At 35.5% G+C, this 20571-nt stretch overlaps 1 protein-coding gene across 5 annotated transcripts in view; it reads left to right on the plus strand.

The window, feature by feature from the left end:
- SHPRH (SNF2 histone linker PHD RING helicase) overlaps positions 1–20571 on the plus strand; it is an 81741-nt gene that overhangs the window by 16332 nt on the left and 44838 nt on the right. For all 5 annotated transcript variants that reach the window (XR_010336587.1, XM_064360593.1, XM_064360596.1 and 2 more), the window contains exons 6-14: positions 292–442; positions 1586–1694; positions 2287–2543; positions 4915–5577; positions 6848–7099; positions 7921–7999; positions 12867–13030; positions 13143–13399; positions 15365–15486. Coding sequence is in view for 4 of the 5 variants with exons in the window: in XM_064360593.1 (XP_064216663.1) it covers positions 292–442; positions 1586–1694; positions 2287–2543; positions 4915–5577; positions 6848–7099; positions 7921–7999; positions 12867–13030; positions 13143–13399; positions 15365–15486 (2054 nt within the window). In the remaining variant the exon portion in view is untranslated. The remainder of the gene's footprint in view (positions 1–291; positions 443–1585; positions 1695–2286; positions 2544–4914; positions 5578–6847; positions 7100–7920; positions 8000–12866; positions 13031–13142; positions 13400–15364; positions 15487–20571) is intronic.

Below are 20571 nucleotides of genomic sequence, written 5' to 3' on the forward strand. Positions count from 1 at the left end.
GTAATTTTTTTATTCATAGATTATATCATAAAGATCCTAGAAAGAAGGTAGGCGTGTTCTCTTTCAACTACTACTCATTTCTGCAGACTGACTTGTCAGCTCAGGCAGTTTTTTGGGTTATCACAGTTCTTATGTTCATAATCTAGGGTTTGAATTGTTTCACCCTAAAATATGGTTTCAGTAAACTTAGACTTCATGCATTGCTTTTAGTTCTCTTTAGGAAAGGTAATTAGGAACAGTATAATTTGTATTCAGATTCCTATGGTGTGATTTCTCTTGTTTTTTCCTTAGCATCATTCGTGAGTACCCTAATTCTGGGCCTCAGTTGCTTGGTGGAATCTTGGCAGATGAGATGGGTCTTGGAAAGACAGTGGAGGTTTTGGCTCTGATTCTGACACATACTCGACAAGATGTCAAACAAGATGCTCTCACTCTTCCTGAGGTAGGAGGAGTACAGTAGTGCTTGGAAAAGCGAGGGACATATGTTCTCAAAAAAGCATCATATGTTGAACATTTGCTTGGCACTTAAGTCAACACTTTCTGTTCACTCTGTGGGTAATGATTTATATTAGTGGTTAGTTAACTTCAACTGGGCAGAGAGAATGGGGTGCTTGTGACCCAGAAGGTTTATTTATTAAATGATGTTGGCATACTAGGAAGAGAATTTGCAGTCACTTACTAAACTTCCTTCTAGTTGGCAGAGAAACTCCTTTACAAAAGTATTATTGATTCCTCAAATGTTTTGTCACTAATAGAAGTCTCCATATTATCACTAAATATTTTTAAGAGCTATTGAAAAATATTCTACAAATCTCAGACATATACAGCTTAGAGCCAAATTATTAGAACTTTGTTAAAGAACAGGTAGCTTAGTCAGTAGATTGCTAAATGAAACAGATTTCAAGTCCTTGTCCCAAAATACATAATTGTGTTTAAAAATACAAATTTTAGAGTTTACAAAAATAATATCCACTAAGGCAAATATAGTGTATAGTTCAGTTTTCCAGTAATGAAATCTGAAATCAGCTCATTAAAACATTCTGAAATGAAGTCAGTAGTTAAAGGTATAACCATAATTAATTACATCTAGGACCTACCAGGCTCACAGCTTTAGCACTATGTTATCTTTCAATAAGGTCAAGTTTGCAGAATTAGCCTTTCAGATTTGAGTAGGAAATAGAAAAAAAATATGTTTTCTTTTTTTTGTGGAAAAAATGACTTGGAATATATTGACTTAACTATCAGTAACTTCTTTCTGAGATTTCCTGCTCATTACTATTTTAATTCCAAGTTACTTCCATATTACTGTAAATTTAGTGGGTTAATTTTATATTTAAATATACCTTTAAAAATTAATTTCAGAGGTTCCACACATAACATTTTGATAATTTAAGATACGTGATTTCTAGCTATAAGCTCAGAAATAAAAAAAGGTATGTATATATCTACAGCATATCTTGCCCTTTCTCTTACAGTTTTTTTTTAACACCTGTTTTGCATTTCGATAAAGAAGGAAAGTTAATTTAAGCAATTCAGACTACTGAAAGCAAAACACTTTGTAACTACTGAATGTTGTTTATATCAGGGAAAAGTGGTGAATTATTTTATTCCATCACATTATTTTGGAGGAAAAGTGAAAGAGACAGAAATCCATAATATCGAATTTGAACCAAAAGAAAAAGTTCAGTGCCCTCGTAAGTATGACATATCTTAAAGGAAATACCTTCTTAGAGTGATGTTTGCTAAAGTTCTTACAATCCTTAGAGATATCTTGTAATTGTTACGAATAATTGTTTTTACAGTTATATATGCTTTCATAAATGAATTCAATTACATGTCATAATATCTTAACAAAAGTGAAGATATATTCTTTTGTTTGACTTAGTCCAGGTAGTTCTTGCTCAGTCTGTTACATTTAAATTTCTTTAGGTTACAATTTAAACCAAGCTTTGTTTATCTTTTAGCAAATGAATGTTTCTCATACTAATAGTAGAGGATACTTAAATAATGGTGAGGTTTTCTTTTATAATTTTGAATGATTGTTGTTTTATAGTATTAACAATTGAATATGAGTAATTCTTCCTTCAATTATTTCTAGTACAGGAATTTGTTTCTTAATGTGCTGAGTTACATTTTTATTATATATTTTTCAAAATGACACTACACTGTAATAAATCTTTGATTTTTTTTCTTAACTCAGTCTTCATGCAGATTAAGATTAACCAAGTTTTACTTTCTTTTCATTTTAATTATTTTGACTGAGTTAGCATATCCTTTTACATTTAGCTACACGTGTGATGATCCTCACAGCTGTGAAAGAAATGAATGGAAAAAAAGGAGTGTCCATCCTTTCCATCTATAAGTATGTCAGTTCTATATATAGATACGATGTTCAACGGAACAGGAGTCTTTTGAAACGGATGCTGAAATGTTTAATTTTCGAAGGTCTTGTGAAACAGATCAAAGGCCACGGTTTCTCTGGGACTTTTACATTGGGAAAGAATTACAAGGAAGAGGATATATGTGATAAAACAAAAAAGCAGGTAACAGCTTGAGTTAAGCTTAATATTAACTGCATGTATGTGATAGCGAGTACGTTAACAGATCCCACCTTGATACTGAAACTCTTACAGTCTGAAGATAAAAAAACAAAATTTTTAGGAAAAGTACTTATATCTGTAACTCATATTTTCTTCTTTGTGGTTATAAACTTCATGAGAGTAACTTTATTTTGGTTATCATTAAACCTAGAGAATAGTTCTTGACACATGAAAGATACTGATACTTTAGAGTGAATTATAAAATTTATTGGCTAAGCATATCATAAGAGTCTAAAGCGTCTTCTGTATTGTTTAATTTTATTATTATCTTTTTAAGAGACAAGGCATCTGTTTATTGCCCGGGCTAGAATACAGTGGTCATAGTGTAGCCGGGGGAGGGAGCCAGGTCTTCCCGAACGCTCCCAGTTCCCTGATGTGCCCAGGCCCTTGGCCTCTCTTACCCCAAGAGTGGGGAAAGGGGCGCCGGAGGCACGGTGAGCTTATTGTTCAAATAAATATTGTGGAGCCAAAGAGTTTTGCAGAGAGCAATTTATTAGGCAAAGAGAGAGAGAGAGAGAAAAAAAAGAGAGAGAGAGGCAGCTCCCATGCTGCTATGGGAGGGGTACAAGGGAGGTATCCATATAGGTAAGGAGCATCGGGCTTAGTTAACCCTGAGTTATTCCCTCCCCATTCATGTTCAATGAGGGGAGTTCTTTCAGACTTCCTCTGGAGTGATTCGTCTTTGACTCTGATGCCAGATTGGCTACTTGGTCTGCAACAGAACCGCCTCTTCCCAGAGTTTTCTGCGGGCTTTTTGAGCAGAGAAGCTCACCTGGATCTTCTACTCAGCCCTCGAGGGGGAAAGTTACACAAAGGGGGAGGAAGGCAGCAAATCACACTGCCACGTGTGTACCTATGCAACAATCTTGCATGTTCTTCACATGTACCCCAAAACCTAAAATGCAATTAAAAAAAAAAAAAAAAGAACTTTACCTTCCGGATTGGGGCTTGGATGGATGGAGGCGTGGTGCTGGGAAGCTCCTGCCTTTGAAACCATGCCCCTCGTGGACTCGGGAAGAGAAGTTTTTTTCCTTAACACAGTCCCTCAATAGCTAACTGTAGCATTGAACTCCTGTGCTCAAGCTGTCATCTTGCCTTAGCCTCCCAAGTAGTTAGGACTACAGGCTACCATGCCTGGTTAATTTTTCTTGTTTTTTGTAGAGATGGGGATCTCGCTATTTTGCCCAGGCTGTTCTTGAACTGATGGCCTCAGTGTTCATCCTTCCTCAGCCTCCCAAAGCATCGATTAGAATTGCAGGCGTGAGCCACCACAAGTCTGGCCTTGTGTATTCTTATGCTGCTGTCAGCAGTTAAAAAGTTTGTTCCACATTTCAAAAATATTAATAATACCTTAAATTTGCATTGCATGTTACATAATTTCAAATCTTTTATATAAATTCTCATTTTACTTATATTATCATCTTTAAAAAATTCCTGCATTTTGATAGAAAACTGCTTCTGTTGGGCCAGTAATTTCAATTTGCTTTTAGGAAAATAGTTATAATATTTGCAGATATAAATAAAGACTAATGGTAACAAGTTAAAATGTGGAGCTACCAGCTTGGCCACCATGAAAAGGACAAAAAATTCATTTCCTGGAGTAGGGAGTCTATGGTATTATACTCAGGTAGCATAGAAGACAGCAATGAACTGTGCTTTTGGTAACCCTGCTGCTGCCAAAACTAGAAAATTTCCCTCAGTTAATGCCATTAATTACATGTTGTGTCTTAACTCCCCTGTTCGACTTCAGTTCTGATATGACTTGGAGGAAGCTGTCCCTATTATCTACCTGCCTATCATATTCCCTCTATGTTATATAACTGTTTATAATTGCAAGAGAGGACACAGGTAGAAAGGGGAAGGAAAGAAGGAATCTATTTGGTAATTGCAGTAACCATTGCATTATCTTTTACTTTCTTTGGATGCTATATTTTAGTACTTGGTATTTTTGTAATTACCCTAATTTGTATATGTATGTACTCAAAAGTACTAGTCTTGTACTGATTGAGGCAGACTATAAATCACAGTAGATTAACAACAAAGTATCAGTAGCTTCCTTTATCTTTCTAATCTTTCATCTCTCCAGATCTTGTGCACTTGTAGAGCCTTCCTTTTGTTTTGAGATCTGCAGACTAAAGTGAGGGTCCTTACAGAGGGCAGATTGAAAGCCACTTATCAGGAATGATTCTCCGCGGGGAAAAGGGTAGCAAAGACTGGCTGCTAGATTTTTGTATAAAATACTTACATAAAGTCAGGAGTTTAATTTCAGAATGCAACTATGTTGAAATAAATTAATTAAATATTTTTCTCATAGGCATTAGGGAGTCCAAGGAAAATTCAGAAAGAATCTAGAAAATCAGGGAACAAGGACACAGATTCTGAATACTTGCCATCAAACACCTCTGATGATGATGATGATGATCCTTACTATTATTATTATAAGTCCCGGAGAAATCGTAGTAAATTGAGGAAAAAGCCTGTTCCATCCACAAAAAAAGGAAAAAGTCAATCTTTTATCAATCCCAATTCACAAGGTCACTGTCCAGCTACTAGTGACTCTGGAATAACTGATGTTGCTATGTCTAAAAGTACATGTATATCTGAATTCAACCAAGAGCTTGAAACAGAGGACTGTGCCCAATCTCTAAATCCTGCTGATAGTGATGTGCCACCTTCTAATATCATGAGTCCCTTTAACACCTCTGATTATCGCTTTGAGTGCATATGTGGTGAACTTGATCAGATAGATCGTAAGCCTCGTGTTCAGTGCCTCAAGTGTCACCTATGGCAGCATGCAAAGTGTGTGAATTATGATGAGAAAAATCTGAAGATCAAGCCTTTTTACTGCCCCCACTGCCTTGTTGCAATGGAGCCAGTATCAACAAGAGCAACTCTGATCATCTCTCCAAGTTCTATCTGTCACCAGTGGGTGGATGAGATCAACAGGCATGTGAGGTCATCGTCTCTTCGAGTCTTGGTAAGGTCACTGTGGACTAAAGAGGGAGAGGAAATATAAAGTGTTGTTTCTTCATGATAGTTTTCTCATCTTTGTTTATTTGTTGTTTATCCTCAAAACTAACTGAATAATTTAATAGTGATGTTAAATCAAAGCTTAAAGAAAAAAATTGAGACTAAGAAATAGTACAGTGTTATTCTTTTCTAACATCAGAATTTCCACATTAAAGCATTTTGAATATAAAAATGTGAAAGCTTTTTAAAAGTTCTTGATTATGTAAATGAAAAAATCTTGGTATAAGCATTTATAGTCTTAAGAGAGAAATGTAATCCAAAAGTAGCACTGTGTAATAGGAGCTACTTATCTGATCTGCCATCTCTTAGCTCCAGAATCATCCTCTGAAGCTTCAGTTACCTCAGCTGTAAAATAAGAATTTACTTATACAGGAAATCTTTATTGACCGTCCGTTATGTGCCAGGAACTGTGCTGAGTTTTAAAAATAGTATCCAGTGAAAAATAGTATCCAGCAAATACGATTTCCTAAATTACTGGGCGCATAGTAATGTTATTGTTTCCTAATATTAATACTCTTCACTACTTTCATTATTCCTTCTTCCCATGCAAATGTTACTGAAGGTTGTTATATTTCATCCACTCTACATAGGCATGGAGAATACAGTAATAAGTAAACCAATTTCTGCTGGTAAGAAGCTCTGTTCTGTGTGGGTAGGCAAAGCTTTGAGTCTTAGTTCTGTCAGTTTTGAGCAAGTCACTTTATTTTTCTTATGTGTGGGATAGAAATATTAACAACTACCAACAGAATTATTGTTGAAGTTTGGAGATAATGCTTAGCTCAGTATCTGAAACATAAAAGGCATTTCATAAATAATAGCTCTTATTGTTCTAGTTTTTCATACCATTGTGCTTTCACATATGCTATTGATTCCATCCTCCTACCTACATACAGCACTTTTCTCTTTTTGCCACCTATGAGAACCTTTTTGATACATCCCAAGTTTTAACTCCTCTGATTTCACCTTCTCTGCTACGGAATTGGTCTTTTCACAGTGATGCTGTCATGTTTATATTTATTACAGTTTCTTGCACGTTGGTTATGTAATTCATCTTCCACACTAAAACATATCTTTCTCTAAACAGGTATGGGACCTGTCACATAGCATGAATGCTCCTAAGAAAATAGCAAGGACTGAGTAAGAGTATAAATGAGTGAATATTTTACTGTTTTTAGAGAGGCTTTTTGCAATAACTGCCTATATTGATTATTTCCTAGGTATATCAAGGAGTGAAGAAAGATGGCTTTTTACAACCTCATTTTTTGGCAGAACAGGATATAGTTATCATCACCTATGATGTACTTCGTTCAGAATTAAATTATGTCGATATCCCACATAGCAATAGTGAGGATGGACGTCGCCTACGGAACCAGAAGCGCTATATGGCTATCCCAAGCCCCCTAGTAGCTGTGGAGTGGTGGAGGATTTGCCTTGATGAAGCTCAGATGGTTGAATGTCCTGCAGTAAAAGTGAGAGTTTCTGCAAAATCTTTTGAGGGCTGGGGAAGAAGGGGGAAAAAGAATTAGGGGAACTTGAATAGTTTAATAGTTTAAGTATAGTTAACCTGTAGGACTGATACTGGTCAAAACTTTGTTGTTAAACACTACTTGTGCTTTTGTCTTGTGCTATGAACTACATAACCCTTTGAAATTAGTTTTGTACTCTGTGAATCATTGCTCTATATGAAATACATATTTTTCAGTAACATGTCTCTTTATGTATGATGCAGATCAAAGTAAACTGCATTTAGGAACTTTTATAAGCATTTCTGCAAACTGGGAGCTCATCATGTAGCCTCTGATAGCTTTGAGCCAAAGTTGACTTTGACAGTTTTTTAAATCAGAGGCCAAATGGTAACAGAAAATCCTTCTTTAGAGGACAGAATTTTGATTCAGCCTTTGAGTGTCATATGTCTTTATTCTGCCATCTTTGGCCAGTCTATAACCTGAACTGAATGTATGAATCATATCTATTAGCATATCTGGAGGATGGAGTGATGTAGGGCATGGATCAGTTTTATTCAGGGGCTTTTTCATTCTATAGGTATTTGAACTACCCCTCTATTTTAGGGGACTACGTGGCAGCCTTCCACTAATGAGAACCACTGTACTGGAAGATGGTCCATTGAATATGACATTCAACATTGAATGTGATAACTGTTAAATAAAAGCAAGCACATCTCACCAGAAGTGTAGCTTTTAATGGGCTGTTTTTCATGAGTATACCTGACTTCTGTGCTCTTTCTGTGGTTTTCTGGGTTTTGTTTTTATTTCATTTTCTCTCTCATCAGGCTGCAGAAATGGCCCAGCGTTTGAGTGGGATTAATCGGTGGTGTATCAGTGGCACTCCAGTACAGAGAGGATTAGAGGGTAATGTATGGTTTCCTCACATATTACATGCTTTTGAAAAGCTTCATTTTTTAGAGAAAAAAGTATTGTTTGCTGCAATCCTTACCAAAGTGATGAATCATGTCTTTATAGTTGACCTAATAGTTTCAAGCAATTCTCTTTTTAAATGGGACTCAGGTGATTTTTCTGTTTGTGTATATCGGGGCGTTTCATTGCCTTAAGTTGAGCAATTACTGTATCTGCCTAAACAGCAAAGATATAGTTTGAATTAGAGTTCCAAAGTCATAGATAGAAAACAGAAAGAATCTAACTAAAAAGAAACAAACGCTGGAGCGGGGAAGGAGGAGAGGCAGAAAAAGGGAGAAAGGGAATTAATTTCAATCGACTGTGTCTATAAAAATGGAGACTGTAGTTTTTATTGTGTGAACCCATGAATACTAGGACCATAATTTTAGTAATTATAAAAGTTATTAGTAGCCTCATAATGTCACACTATATGTATATACCATTATTCCTTGAACCATTCCCCTTCTTGGACATTTAGATTGTGTCTAGTTTTTTCCTCCTCTCCACACATCCATTGAAATGATCCCTCTGCGTTAATGTTATTGTCAGTTTTTCCACAGGCCAGATACTGCATTTCTAAAACCTGTATTCAAGTTGTGAATATCTAAAATGAAATGTTTAACTAAATCTTGTTTTATATATTTCTCTAAAAGCTGTTATTAAAATGTAGTTAAATTACAAAATTTAAATATACTTGGAAGTTCCATAGTAAATATTCATCTTTAAAACTTATCTTTCTGAAAATCCAAGTTTTCATATGTTTGTTTTCAGCAGGATAACTTATTCCACTAAAAGCAAAAATATCAGCATCCATTACTTAGACCTCTAAAAGCAGTGTTTTCCAATGATTATTTTTAGGAGGGAAAGGTTTTCTAGTAATATTTTCTAGTATATATTTAAATATTTGCATAACTTAAATGCTACATTTAGATACATATTTATAGAATAATATTAGGTTCAGTAAAGGACCACATTTAGCGGTCTTCTTTCATGTTTTCTTAAACATGAAATATTTAAAAATATTTACAATTTTGAAACTGTCAAAATTGTAGATCTTTAGACGTTAATAAGATCTAAGATCTTACTCAGCTCAAAAGTTAGCTGAGAGAGTATAGAAAAGAGTACATGACTATCAGAGTTACTTTTTCTAATTTTAATGTTGAAAGAAGATGAGCAATAATTTTAGTTCCCTAGATAGATTTTTTGGAGATGTAAGATGTTGGCAAGTGTTTTGAGCCCCTGTCACCATTCAACAAATTCTTGAGTAATTTTTTGAAAACCAGCTTTATTAAGCTATTTGAACTTTATTGAGGTATAAATGACATATAATGTAACTAAATATTTAAAATATCACCTTTGAAGATTTTGATATGTATGTGTAGCCATGAATATATTTGCACTAGGCAACTTTTCCTCATGTTCCAAGTCAGCTCCAAAAGAGCTTTTCTAGACTTTCTAGAATTTTGTCTTTTCCCCTTGCTTCCATATCTCTGGTATCTTTATAATTCTTGCAATTAAATGGTTTATTTCTAGTTGTCACACTGGGAATGTTAGTCTGCTCATGACTTACTGTGTTGTATTTGGACATGGAAGTCTCATTTGTTTTCTTTTTGTGCTAAACTAGGGTTTCTCAACATTGGCCCTATTGACATTTGGGGCCTGATAATTCTTTTTCTTTGGGAACTGTCCTGTATGTTTTAGGATGTTTAGCTTCTACCCACTAGATGGCTAGTAGCACTCCTACAATTCTGACACCCAGAAATGTCTCCAGAAATTGTCAGACTGAAATAATGTCATCTACTTGGAATGTCAAATATGGAGGAACGCTTCTACTCCTTCTACCCTCCACACCCTTTGTCTACATAACATATTTGTTTGTATAATATAGAAAGTATTGGCTTTGGGGAATATATAAACCTGGGTTATATTACATCCTGACTTAATAATTGTGTGTCCATAAATAAATTCCTTAAACATGTAAGTCCTTATTTTTCTTATCTATAAAATAAGGTGTTTTAAAGAGTAATTATAATAAAGTTTACAAAGGATTTAGCACAGTTAGCAAGTATTAAATATTCAATGAATGATAGCTGCTTCTACTTCTGCTTTTGTTTTTATTTTTCGTTTATGTAGTCATTTACCTATTTTAGTGCCTTTGAAAGTATTGAAGATAAATAAGTACTTTGTGATGCATTTATTATTTCATTTATTATTATTTATGTATTTCATTTATTTCTTTGTGAGGTAGGTTAGAATCTTAACAGATTTTTGCTTTTAGGATACCACAGACTAGATAAACTACAAAAAAGGGAAGCCTATTTAACTCACAATTCTAGAGGCTGGGACATCTAAGAGCATGACACTGGCAGCTGGCAAGGATCATCCCATGGTGGAAGGTGGAAGGTGGAAGGAGTACATGAGATACAGAGAAGCACCAGGGGCTGGACTCAGTTTATAACAAACAACCCTTGAGATAGCTAACCAGCTCCCACAATAATGACATTAATCCACTCATGAGGGTTCCATGCTCATGACCGAGTCACATCTTACTAGGCCCCACCTCCTAATACTGTTCATTGGAAATTAAGCTTCCAACACATGAACTTTTGGGGGATACATTAAAACCATAGCAGATGATGAGCAAAAGTAGATACGATCCCTGATCTATTGAGCTTACAGCTTAGAGGAAAACATATATTTCTTAAAATATTTCTTAAATACATAGATAAATATTAAATGGCAATTGAGATAACTTTCACAAATGAAAAAAAAATGGAAAATTCTAACTGTAACAGGTTTCATTAAAAAGAAATCTGGTTCTATAGCATCATGCAATCAGGATGCAGAAGGAACTGACAACTGGGCTGTGATCTGAAACACGAACATATGTTAGGTGAAGAGGGAAGGAAAAAATGCTCTATTGTAGAGGAAACAAAATATTAATGTGAATAGATTGTGGCAGACATAATATCCGTGTGGCTAGAAGCATAAAGAGCTAGGGAGATAATGGTGCATTGAGAGACTAGGTGGGTAGAGATGGGACTGTGGAGGATGCTATTCGCCATGTTAAATAATTTTATTTTTTTCCTTAGGAACAGAAGGAGCTATTGAAACGATGTAAACACAGTGGTTGGGGTCATCTTATGGTTAGATTTGTATTTTAAAAGATCACTCTTGCAGTGTGGAGAGTGGTTTAGAAGAGGATAAGAGTGGATGTTAGGATATCAATTGTCTGTAAGAAGTAATCTAGGCAAGTGGTGCTGGCACTTTTGATTTGGCCTAGGTTTGTCCTAAAGATACAGAAAAAAAGTGAATAGGGCAAAATTAACAAGCCTCAGTGACAGATCAGGAGATACCAAGATTTCGGATTTGCATAAATCCATGAATGGTAACTGGTTTCCCTAGTGAATACTACTAGAAAAGAAGCATGTTTGTACAAAAAGATTATGAATTTGAGATTTTGGCAAGTTCCATTTGAGATGGCTCTGGGACCTCAAAGAAGAGGTAGCATATAGCAGTTCAGTTGGTCTGAGCTAAATATAAATCTGTGGACCTTTGCATAGCAGTGATGCATTGGTTCTTTCAGATGTTACTAACTCCCAGCAAACATCATGGTAACTTAATTCAGTCTAAATATTTGTTGATCATCCTCAGAATAGGTGTTGTAGGTGTGGTAAGGATATTTTTATTATTGTTTTATGGCTTCCGAAGAGAATATATGCCCATTTTGAAAAAATCTGAACTGTACAGAAAAGTATAAAGAAAATTACAAGACAGGCATAGTAGCTCACACCTGTAATCCCAGTACTTTGAGAGACTTAGGCAGGAGGATCACTTGAGCCCAGGAGTTCGAGATCAGCCTGGGCAACATAGGGAAACCCTGTCTCTACAGAAAATTTAAAAAACTATCGAGGCATGGTATATGTGCACACCTGTGATATCAGCTACTCGGGAGGCTGTGGTAGGAGAATCACTTGAGCACAGGAGGTTGAGACTGCAGTGAGTTGAGATGGTGCAACTGCACTCCACCCTGGGCAACAGGAAGACCTTGTCTAAGGCATTGCAAATACATATATGGAAAACTGTTTAGGGTATGTTAAGTGGGGTGGGTGGGGCAGGGCGAATAGCATATAAAACTGAGTGTGCCCAGTAAAGAGATACACAAGAAGTCCCATGCTCTAAAGCTAACAAATACAAGGCATACTGAATCAGAAAAGAAAAATAGTTCTATTTTATAGGATTACCATAATTTATTTCTTGATTTGAGTTGTTCTTATTCTATATATTGTTGCTATGAATATCACCGTGTAAGTAAACCTTATCTATATTTTTACTATTATCTTAGGCTTTTCTAGGAGAAGAATTGTTAGATAAAGGTATGAGGAATATTGCATCAGAGAATATTCTTCATGTTATCTGTGTGATTAGAAATTTTTTTTTTCCTGATCAAGCAAGTCTTGCATCTCTTGGTTTCAGAGGATGGTATTTCTTATGTATGTCTTTCCGTGCACATTCAGTTGAGTGGTTTTTGGTTTAACTTCTGATGGAGATTTCAGATTTTTGAATTAAGTATAAGCTTTGTGTAATGCTTCCATAAACCTAACAGTATTTTAGCATCTAGCAAAAAACCTAGGACAGAATAAATAAATGCTCAATAAATATAAATGGAATTGGAATTGAATTTCAGATTTAAGAGTCTATACAATCTGTATTTTAATTCATAGAAGGTTTATGTGCTGTGTAATGTCTGTAGAAATGCTTCTGCAAAATAGTAATGAAGTAATAGAGTTATTCTCAGTGTACTTTCTTTTTCTTTTTTCAGATCTTTTTGGGTTAGTGGTCTTTCTTGGTATTGAACCTTACTGTGTCAAACACTGGTGGGTTCGACTTCTCTATCGGCCTTACTGCAAAAAGAATCCTCAGCATCTCTACAGCTTTATTGCCAAGATATTGTGGAGGTCGGCAAAGAAAGATGTGATTGACCAAGTCAGTACAATAAGTTTTTATTGATAAAGGTACTATAAGAGAAAAGAAACAATTGGGATGAAAGGTAAATTTTTAGGTGAAATCTTTTTTTTTTTTCTGCTCCTTTTTACAGATCCAAATACCACCACAAACTGAAGAAATACACTGGCTCCACTTTTCTCCAGTAGAAAGGCATTTCTATCACCGTCAGCATGAGGTGTGCTGCCAGGATGCGGTGGTAAAACTCAGGAAGATTTCTGACTGGGCTCTGAAGCTCAGCAGCCTGGACAGAAGGACCGTCACCTCTATCCTGTATCCATTGCTGAGGCTCAGACAGGCCTGCTGCCACCCACAGGCTGTTCGTGGGGAGTTCTTGCCACTTCAAAAAAGGTTTTATTATCAACTTTTTTATATTGCAGTTGATATAATAGATAATATTTCTGGCCCACAGTTTCATTCAGAGTCATGTAACTGAGTTGTCAGTTATTTTTAACAGTGTGGGGGCTTTCTTTGTTATGGAACCTCATTTGCAATGGAGAATTATATCATCAAAATAATTATTTTCATGGTTTTGAGCATTTCTCTTTTATAGTGGGTTTTTTTGTTTTTTGGTACTTTTTCGAGACAGGATCTCACTCTCTTTCTGTCTGGAGTGCAGTGATGTGATCATAGCTCCCAGTGGCAGCCTCAAATTCCTGGGCTCAAATGATCCTTCTGCCTTAGCCTCTCAAGTAGCTAAGACTACAAGCGCAACCACTACAGCCAGCTAATTTTTTATTTTATGTTTGTGTGGGGTTTTTTTTTTGTTTTTTTTGTTTTGAGACAGAGTTTCGCTTTTGTCACCTAGGCTGGAGTGCAGTGGCACAATCTCGGCTCACTGCAATCTCCACCTCCCAGGTGCTAGTGGTTCTTCTGCCCAGCCTTCCAAGTAGCTGGGATTATAGACATGTGTCACAGTGCCCGGCTAATTTTATATTTTTAGTAGAAGCAGGGTTTCATTCTGCTGATCAGGCTAGTCTCAAATTCCTGACCTCAAGCAATCCTCCTCCCTCAGCCTCCCTTTAGTAGAAGCAGGATTTCATTCTGCTGATCAGGTTAGTCTCGAATTCCTGACCTCAGGCAATCCACCTCCCTCAGCCTCCCAAAGTGCTGGGATTACAGGTGTGAGACACTGCACCCAGCCTATAGAGACGGGGCCTTGCTGTGTTGCCTGAATTGATGCTGAACACCTGGCCCCAAGCAGTTCTCCTGTCTCAGCCTCCCAAATTTTTGAGTTGACAGGCATTAACCACCACACCTGGTCTTAAACATTTCTGTTAAAATTAGGATTATTGTTGAGGTTTTTTAAATTATTATTTTGTTAGGGTTTTGGCATACTCCAGATATGAAAAGCTTTTATTCTTATTTCATAGTTCCTACATCAGGGAATTAGGTTACCATGAAATATTTTCTATCTCTTAGATATGAAATGATTATTTATTCATATCTCTTAGATATGAATGATTATTCATTCTAAGAACTTTTAGAAATTTGTGTTCATAATACTCTGTTGTCCCAGAACCTTTTTGTGAATTAGACTGCAACTCAGGAACTGCCCTTTGGTTATATAGATAGAGGATTCAATTTTGTCTTTGCTTTTTAGCAGGTTATAGACAAATAAAGGAAATGGCAGAAATTACACATTTCTAAAATAAGTGAAAATGTAAATTTGCTGTGTACATTTAGAGTTTGGAAACTATATATGAATGGTTAAGGTTAGACAACCTTTTGGTGCAAATGGCATTTAACCTGATCCTTAGAGGATCTTCATTTTTTACTGATTAAAAAAAAATTCAGGCTCCGGCCAGGCATGGTGGCTCACGCCTGTAATCCAAGCACTTTGGAGGCCAAGGCGGGTGGATCACCTGAGGTCGGGAGTTCAAGACCAGCCTGACCAACATAGTGAAACCCCGTCTTTAAAAAATAAAATAAAATAAAATTATTTAAAATATATATATATATATTCAGGCTCAAAGAGGTTTTTCAATTACATTGCAGTGCTGGGATTCAGAATCAGTCTTACATTTTAATACCTGTAATGTTTCAGATATATCATGTTGTACTTTGTACTTGAGTAAGATTTTTATAGTTCCATTCTCCCTTTACTGAAATGGGAAAAACTCAAAGAATGATGTGATCAAATAGAGGTGCTTATGCAGGAAAAAATAATGGTAAAAATGGAGGCAAAAAAAATGCTAGAGATCTCATAAAGATTGTAAGTCTCTCATACTCTTGATGATGTGTGATGTAACACTTCCACTGAAGTAACACTTGGGATTTTCTTTCTAGTTTTTAACAGTTTGCTTTTTCTTTTAGCACCATGACAATGGAAGAGCTGCTGACATCTTTGCAGAAGAAATGTGGGACTGAATGTGAAGAAGCCCATCGACAGCTAGTTTGTGCCCTCAATGGCTTAGCAGGCATTCATATTATTAAAGGTAGAAGGTGATTACTTTGTTATTTCTGCTTCTTCCAAACACTTCCTGAGGAAGGTTAATTATAGAAAAAGTCAAAATCCTCCCCAAAAAGATACTCTCACACACTACTGATTATAGTTTAAATAGGTTCAACTTAATACAGAGCAGTTTCATAGAACATTTCAAAAACCTTCAAAGTTTACGTATGATTTATTTCCGTTTTTAGAAAAGTTTTTTTTTTTTTGAGACCAGAGTCTTGCTCTGTCACCAGACTGGAGTGTAGTGGCGCAGTCTTGGCCCATTGCAGCCTCTTAGGTCTAATATTCTGGGTTCAAGCAATTCTCCTGCCTCAGCCCCCACCGAGTAGCTAGGACTACAGGCACCTACCACCACGCCCAGCTATTTTTTTGTATTTTCATAGAGACAGAGTTTCACCATGTTGGCCAGGATTGTCTTGATCTCCTGACCTCAGGATCTGTCCGCCTAGGCATTCCAAAGTGCTGAGATTACAGGCGTGAGCCACTGTGCCTGGCCCCTAGAAGTTCTTTTTTAAGGAAATGAGGATACAAAGATGTGTTTTTAAGTTATTCATCTTAGTCTTTAACAGTAAACAAATGTAAACAACCAGCATGGTTAGAAATAGAAGAATCGTTAAATTTTGACACATTTAAGGAATTATTATTCACTGATTTAAAAATCGTAAGTGTTTCTAGGATCATTTTTTCAGCAAATATTTGTGTCCCACACCTGATCTAGGTAACAATGATACAGTACATAAAGTAACTCTCTGCATTTGCAGACCTTAAATTCTTACAGAGGATGACAAGTACACACTCACCCTCTTGACACACACAAAATGTATGTGTGTAAAGTTATAGTGTTATGCACAAAAATAAAATAGGTTATTTACTTGGTGGTTTCCCCATCTCTCAAGGATCACTCTTTTTTTGTGTTATGTCTAGTATCTTACAAACTGTCATTTCATGTATTTTGTCTGTTATTGTAGTTTTTATAGGAAGGAGAGTAAGTCCCTTCTCTGTTACTTTATCTTGGCTAGAAGTTGAAGTTATATAACTGGCACTTTTAATAAACACCATATAGACATCTTTCCATATAAATATGAGAAACATTAAAAATGTATTCCATTGGTTCAAGAGTATAGATTAAGCATGTTAAGTAGAAACATTGAAAACATGCAATCAAACTTCTAGAAATTTCAATGTCAAATATAAAAAATTCACTTAAATAGATTAGATATCACCTAAGAAAAAAATAATAGTAAAGAATAGTAAAAGAAACTTGCCAACATGAAAAACAGAGGATGAAGACTGAAAATTTTGAAAAGAGCATCAGTGAGGTTGTGGACAACTTCAAATGGCCTAATATAAATGTGTTGGATTCCCCAAAGAGGAAAAACAGGAAGAAATATATTGTGGGTTTTATATCATGTAGATGTACAATGTGCAAAAACAAAAAGTCTGGGGAAACATGGATGTATACTGTTGTAAGATTATTATGATATATAATAAGAGGTAAAATATTACCTGAAATTAGACTGTTACAAAGCAAAGAATGTGCATCCTACACAGTCACCACTTCAGAATACAACAAGGAGTTTGAGGTAATAATCCAAAAGAGTAGATAAGAAGATAATAATAAAAAATCGACTGGGCACGGGGGCTTATGCCTGTAATCCCAGCACTTTGGGAGGCTGAGGTGGATGTATCACAAGGTCAGGAGATTGAGACCATCCTGGCCAACATGGTTGAAACACCGTCTCTACTAAAAATACAAAAATTAGCTGGGTGTTTTGGTGCACACTTGTAGTCCCAACTACTCAGGAGGCTGAGGCAAGAGAATCACTTGAACCCAGGAGGCAGAGGTTGTAGTGAGCCAAGGTCGTGCCGCTGCACCCCAGCCTGGCGATGGAGTGAGACTCTGTTTCAAAAAAAAAAAAAATTAAAAATCTTCAATCTTAAAAAAAAAAGCAAAAAGGAAAAAAGGGGGCAAAAACAGATGAGATGAATAGAAAACAAACAGCAAGATGGTAGATCAGCTTATCAGTGGTCATATAAGATGTAACGGTCTAAATATCCCAAGTAAGAGGCCTGGGTTGTCAGACTGGATTAAAAAACAATAATCCTTATAAGAAGCCTGCTTTATATTTAAGGATGTAAATATAAGAGGATAAAAAAGATATGTTAATACTAATCAAAAGAAAGATAAAGCCACTATATTCCTATTAAGTAAAATAGATTTCTTATTAATACTGCCTGCTAACCGATTATACCACTGGAACTTCTTAAGTAGATTTCAGAGCAAAGAATATTATCAACGATAAAGGGTGTTTACTTTATCACTAGAGAAAAAAATTCGAAATATTAATGTACCTAAAACAAGAGTTTCAAAATAAATATTGAAAACTGATAGAATTATAATGAGAAATAAACAATAATTATTGTCAGATATTTCTACATCCCTCTCTCAGTTGTGTAGAATAAGTAGAAAATAAGTGAGGACATACATAGCTCAAACAACACTGTCACCAATATGTCTAATCAGTGATTATTGAATACCCAACCAAAGAAGAATACACATTGTTTTCAAGTACATGTCAAATGTATATCAAGATAGGGCATATTCTGGGCTATAAAACAAGTCAGTAAATTTCAAAGGATTTATGCCTACAGAGTATGTTCTATGTAGATACCATTAACGTAAGGATAACTGGAAAGTCCCCAAATACGTTGAAATTAAGTAACACACTTTTAAACCTTTGGGTTAAAAAGTAAAAGAGAAGGTAGGAGGTATTTTGAGTTGAATAAAAATGAAATATCAAAATTTGTGGGAGGCAGCAAATCAGTAATTAAGAAATTTATAGCACTAGATATGTACTAGAAAATAAAGTTTCAAATTGGAGACTTCAGCTGCTACCTTAAGAAATTTAAAAAAGAGCAGAGGAAGTACAAAGAAATCAGTTGCCCAAAGAAATGTGTGCTTTTCTTAGAATATAAGGAAATATTCTTACATTAAGCCTCGTTGAGTAACCTGTCTTTAGTTGTTAGCTCTTTAGCTTAAGAGAACCAGAAATGGAAAGTGACTCTTACTGTGCTAGATACTTTTGAATAGAGTTATAAGGATTCTCAGAAGCTGAGTAGAAATAGCTCTAGACAAGAACTGAAAAGGATGGGCCTTCTTACATGCTGCAGTTGTAACCCTGTGAAATAGAGTATATTGGTCAAGATTTCCAACCTCTGTGTCTTTGTCAATAAAATATACAGGTGCTTTACTTCCTTCAACTATTGTTCTTAATACAAAATGTGGAAGCACATTGAAAACTTTATAAAAACATAAGATGAAGAATTATGCTATTGATGATGGTAATATGAAGGTTACCTTAGATTCTTACCACTTTCATCCTGCTCACAATGTAAATTCTGTTATCAATAACTAATAATAGAAAAGGGCATATTATTATATATTCCTGTTAAATTGTTCACATATAATACATGTTACTTTGTGAGCAAATCTTCCCTCCAGGACACTCCCTAGAAGGTCCTCAAGTTAGCTAGCAGTGTTTGCAAGTTTGCATTTTCTCTAACAGTTAATCACCATTATTATCATGGTCATCTCAGTTGCTAAACTTGTCCTGTGACTATGTGATAGTCTAGGTATCAATCTAAAGTCTAAAAAAATTTTTTGCTTTACAATCTATAGTGAAAAATGAAATAAGGCAACTATTTTAATAGTTTTTTTAAATTAAGGTTTTCTATTTATCAGTGTGGAAATAATTAGGCAACAATTGGGAAAATATGTGTCATATCTAATATCAGTTTCTCCCAGTGCCAAATTCATTGAATAGTCATGATTAAACTCAATAGACTACTTGACTATTGCAGATGAGAAATGTGTTCTTGTCCTTGAAAATACATGAATAATGAACATATTTAAAATATTTTCAGGTCTTTAAAATGTAGCTTTATACCTGAGAAATACTGTCTTTTATAGGATTTTTACATTATACATAACACTTTCATGTATATATGCTATTTTATCCTTATAACTGCTCAGTGATGGAGGTATTATCCACATTTTACTTAGGAAACTGAGTTCCAGAAAAGCTTAGTTGCTTTCTTGAGATTTTAGTTAATTGGCAGACTGTGCCCTGGATCTTTTTATTTCAAATCAAATAATACTTTTTTATTATAAACCTCAATATTGTGCTGTCTATAGTAGGTTAAAACTCATAGTCAAAAATTTTTGAAATGGAATAATACAGTAGTTATAGATTGTCACAATAATAAAAATAAATTTCAACTTTCCCATCTTGATTTTAAAATTGCATTCCTCATTTTATTCTGTTATGGTTCAGAAGCTTAGACAGTGAGTGAATTTCCTCCCTTGGCTTTTTCTTCTTATCTCCTTTTCATATTTACTTTCCCCTGATCTGTAGTTAGGTATAATATGAGGACCAGGAAAAAGGATACCTCCTGCGATTATTTCCCATCATAGTTGCACCCTATCAGGGTCAACGTATAATAAGCTTCTATGTCAAAATACTACGCTGTTGCATAACAGAAGCTACATCATTGCTCTTTTCTTTCTGTGTGTGAAATTACAGTAAACAATTGCTGGTTACCAAGAGAATTATGCTATCAAAAGTCCATTAATAGAGGATGTGTTCCTGCTGAATTTAATTGTAATTTTCAACCTAAGAGTAAAGATTTGCTTTTAGTTTTCATTAACTTCATAGTGATGTGTTAAACAATATTCTTTTTTTTTTTTTTTTTTTTTTTTTTTCCGAGACGGAGTTTCGCTCTTGTTTCCCAGGCTGGAGTGCAATGGTGCGATCTCAGCTCACCGCAACCTCCGCCTCCTGGGTTCAGGCAATTCTCCTGCCTCAACCTCCTGAGTAGCTGGGATTACAGGCACGCGCCACCGTGCCCAGCTAATTTTTTGTATTTTTAGTAGAGACGGGGTTTCACCATGTTGACCAGGATGGTCTCGATCTCTTGACCTCATGATCCACCCACCTCGGCCTCCCAAAGTGCTGGGATTACAGGCATGAGCCACCGCTCCCGGCCCAACAATATTCATTTTTTAAAG

The sequence above is a fragment of the Aotus nancymaae genome, unplaced genomic scaffold (assembly GCF_030222135.1).
Source record: "Aotus nancymaae isolate 86718 unplaced genomic scaffold, 86718_ANA_hifiasm-v0.15.2.pri h1tg000040l, whole genome shotgun sequence".
NCBI classification, from domain to species: domain Eukaryota; kingdom Metazoa; phylum Chordata; class Mammalia; order Primates; family Aotidae; genus Aotus; species Aotus nancymaae.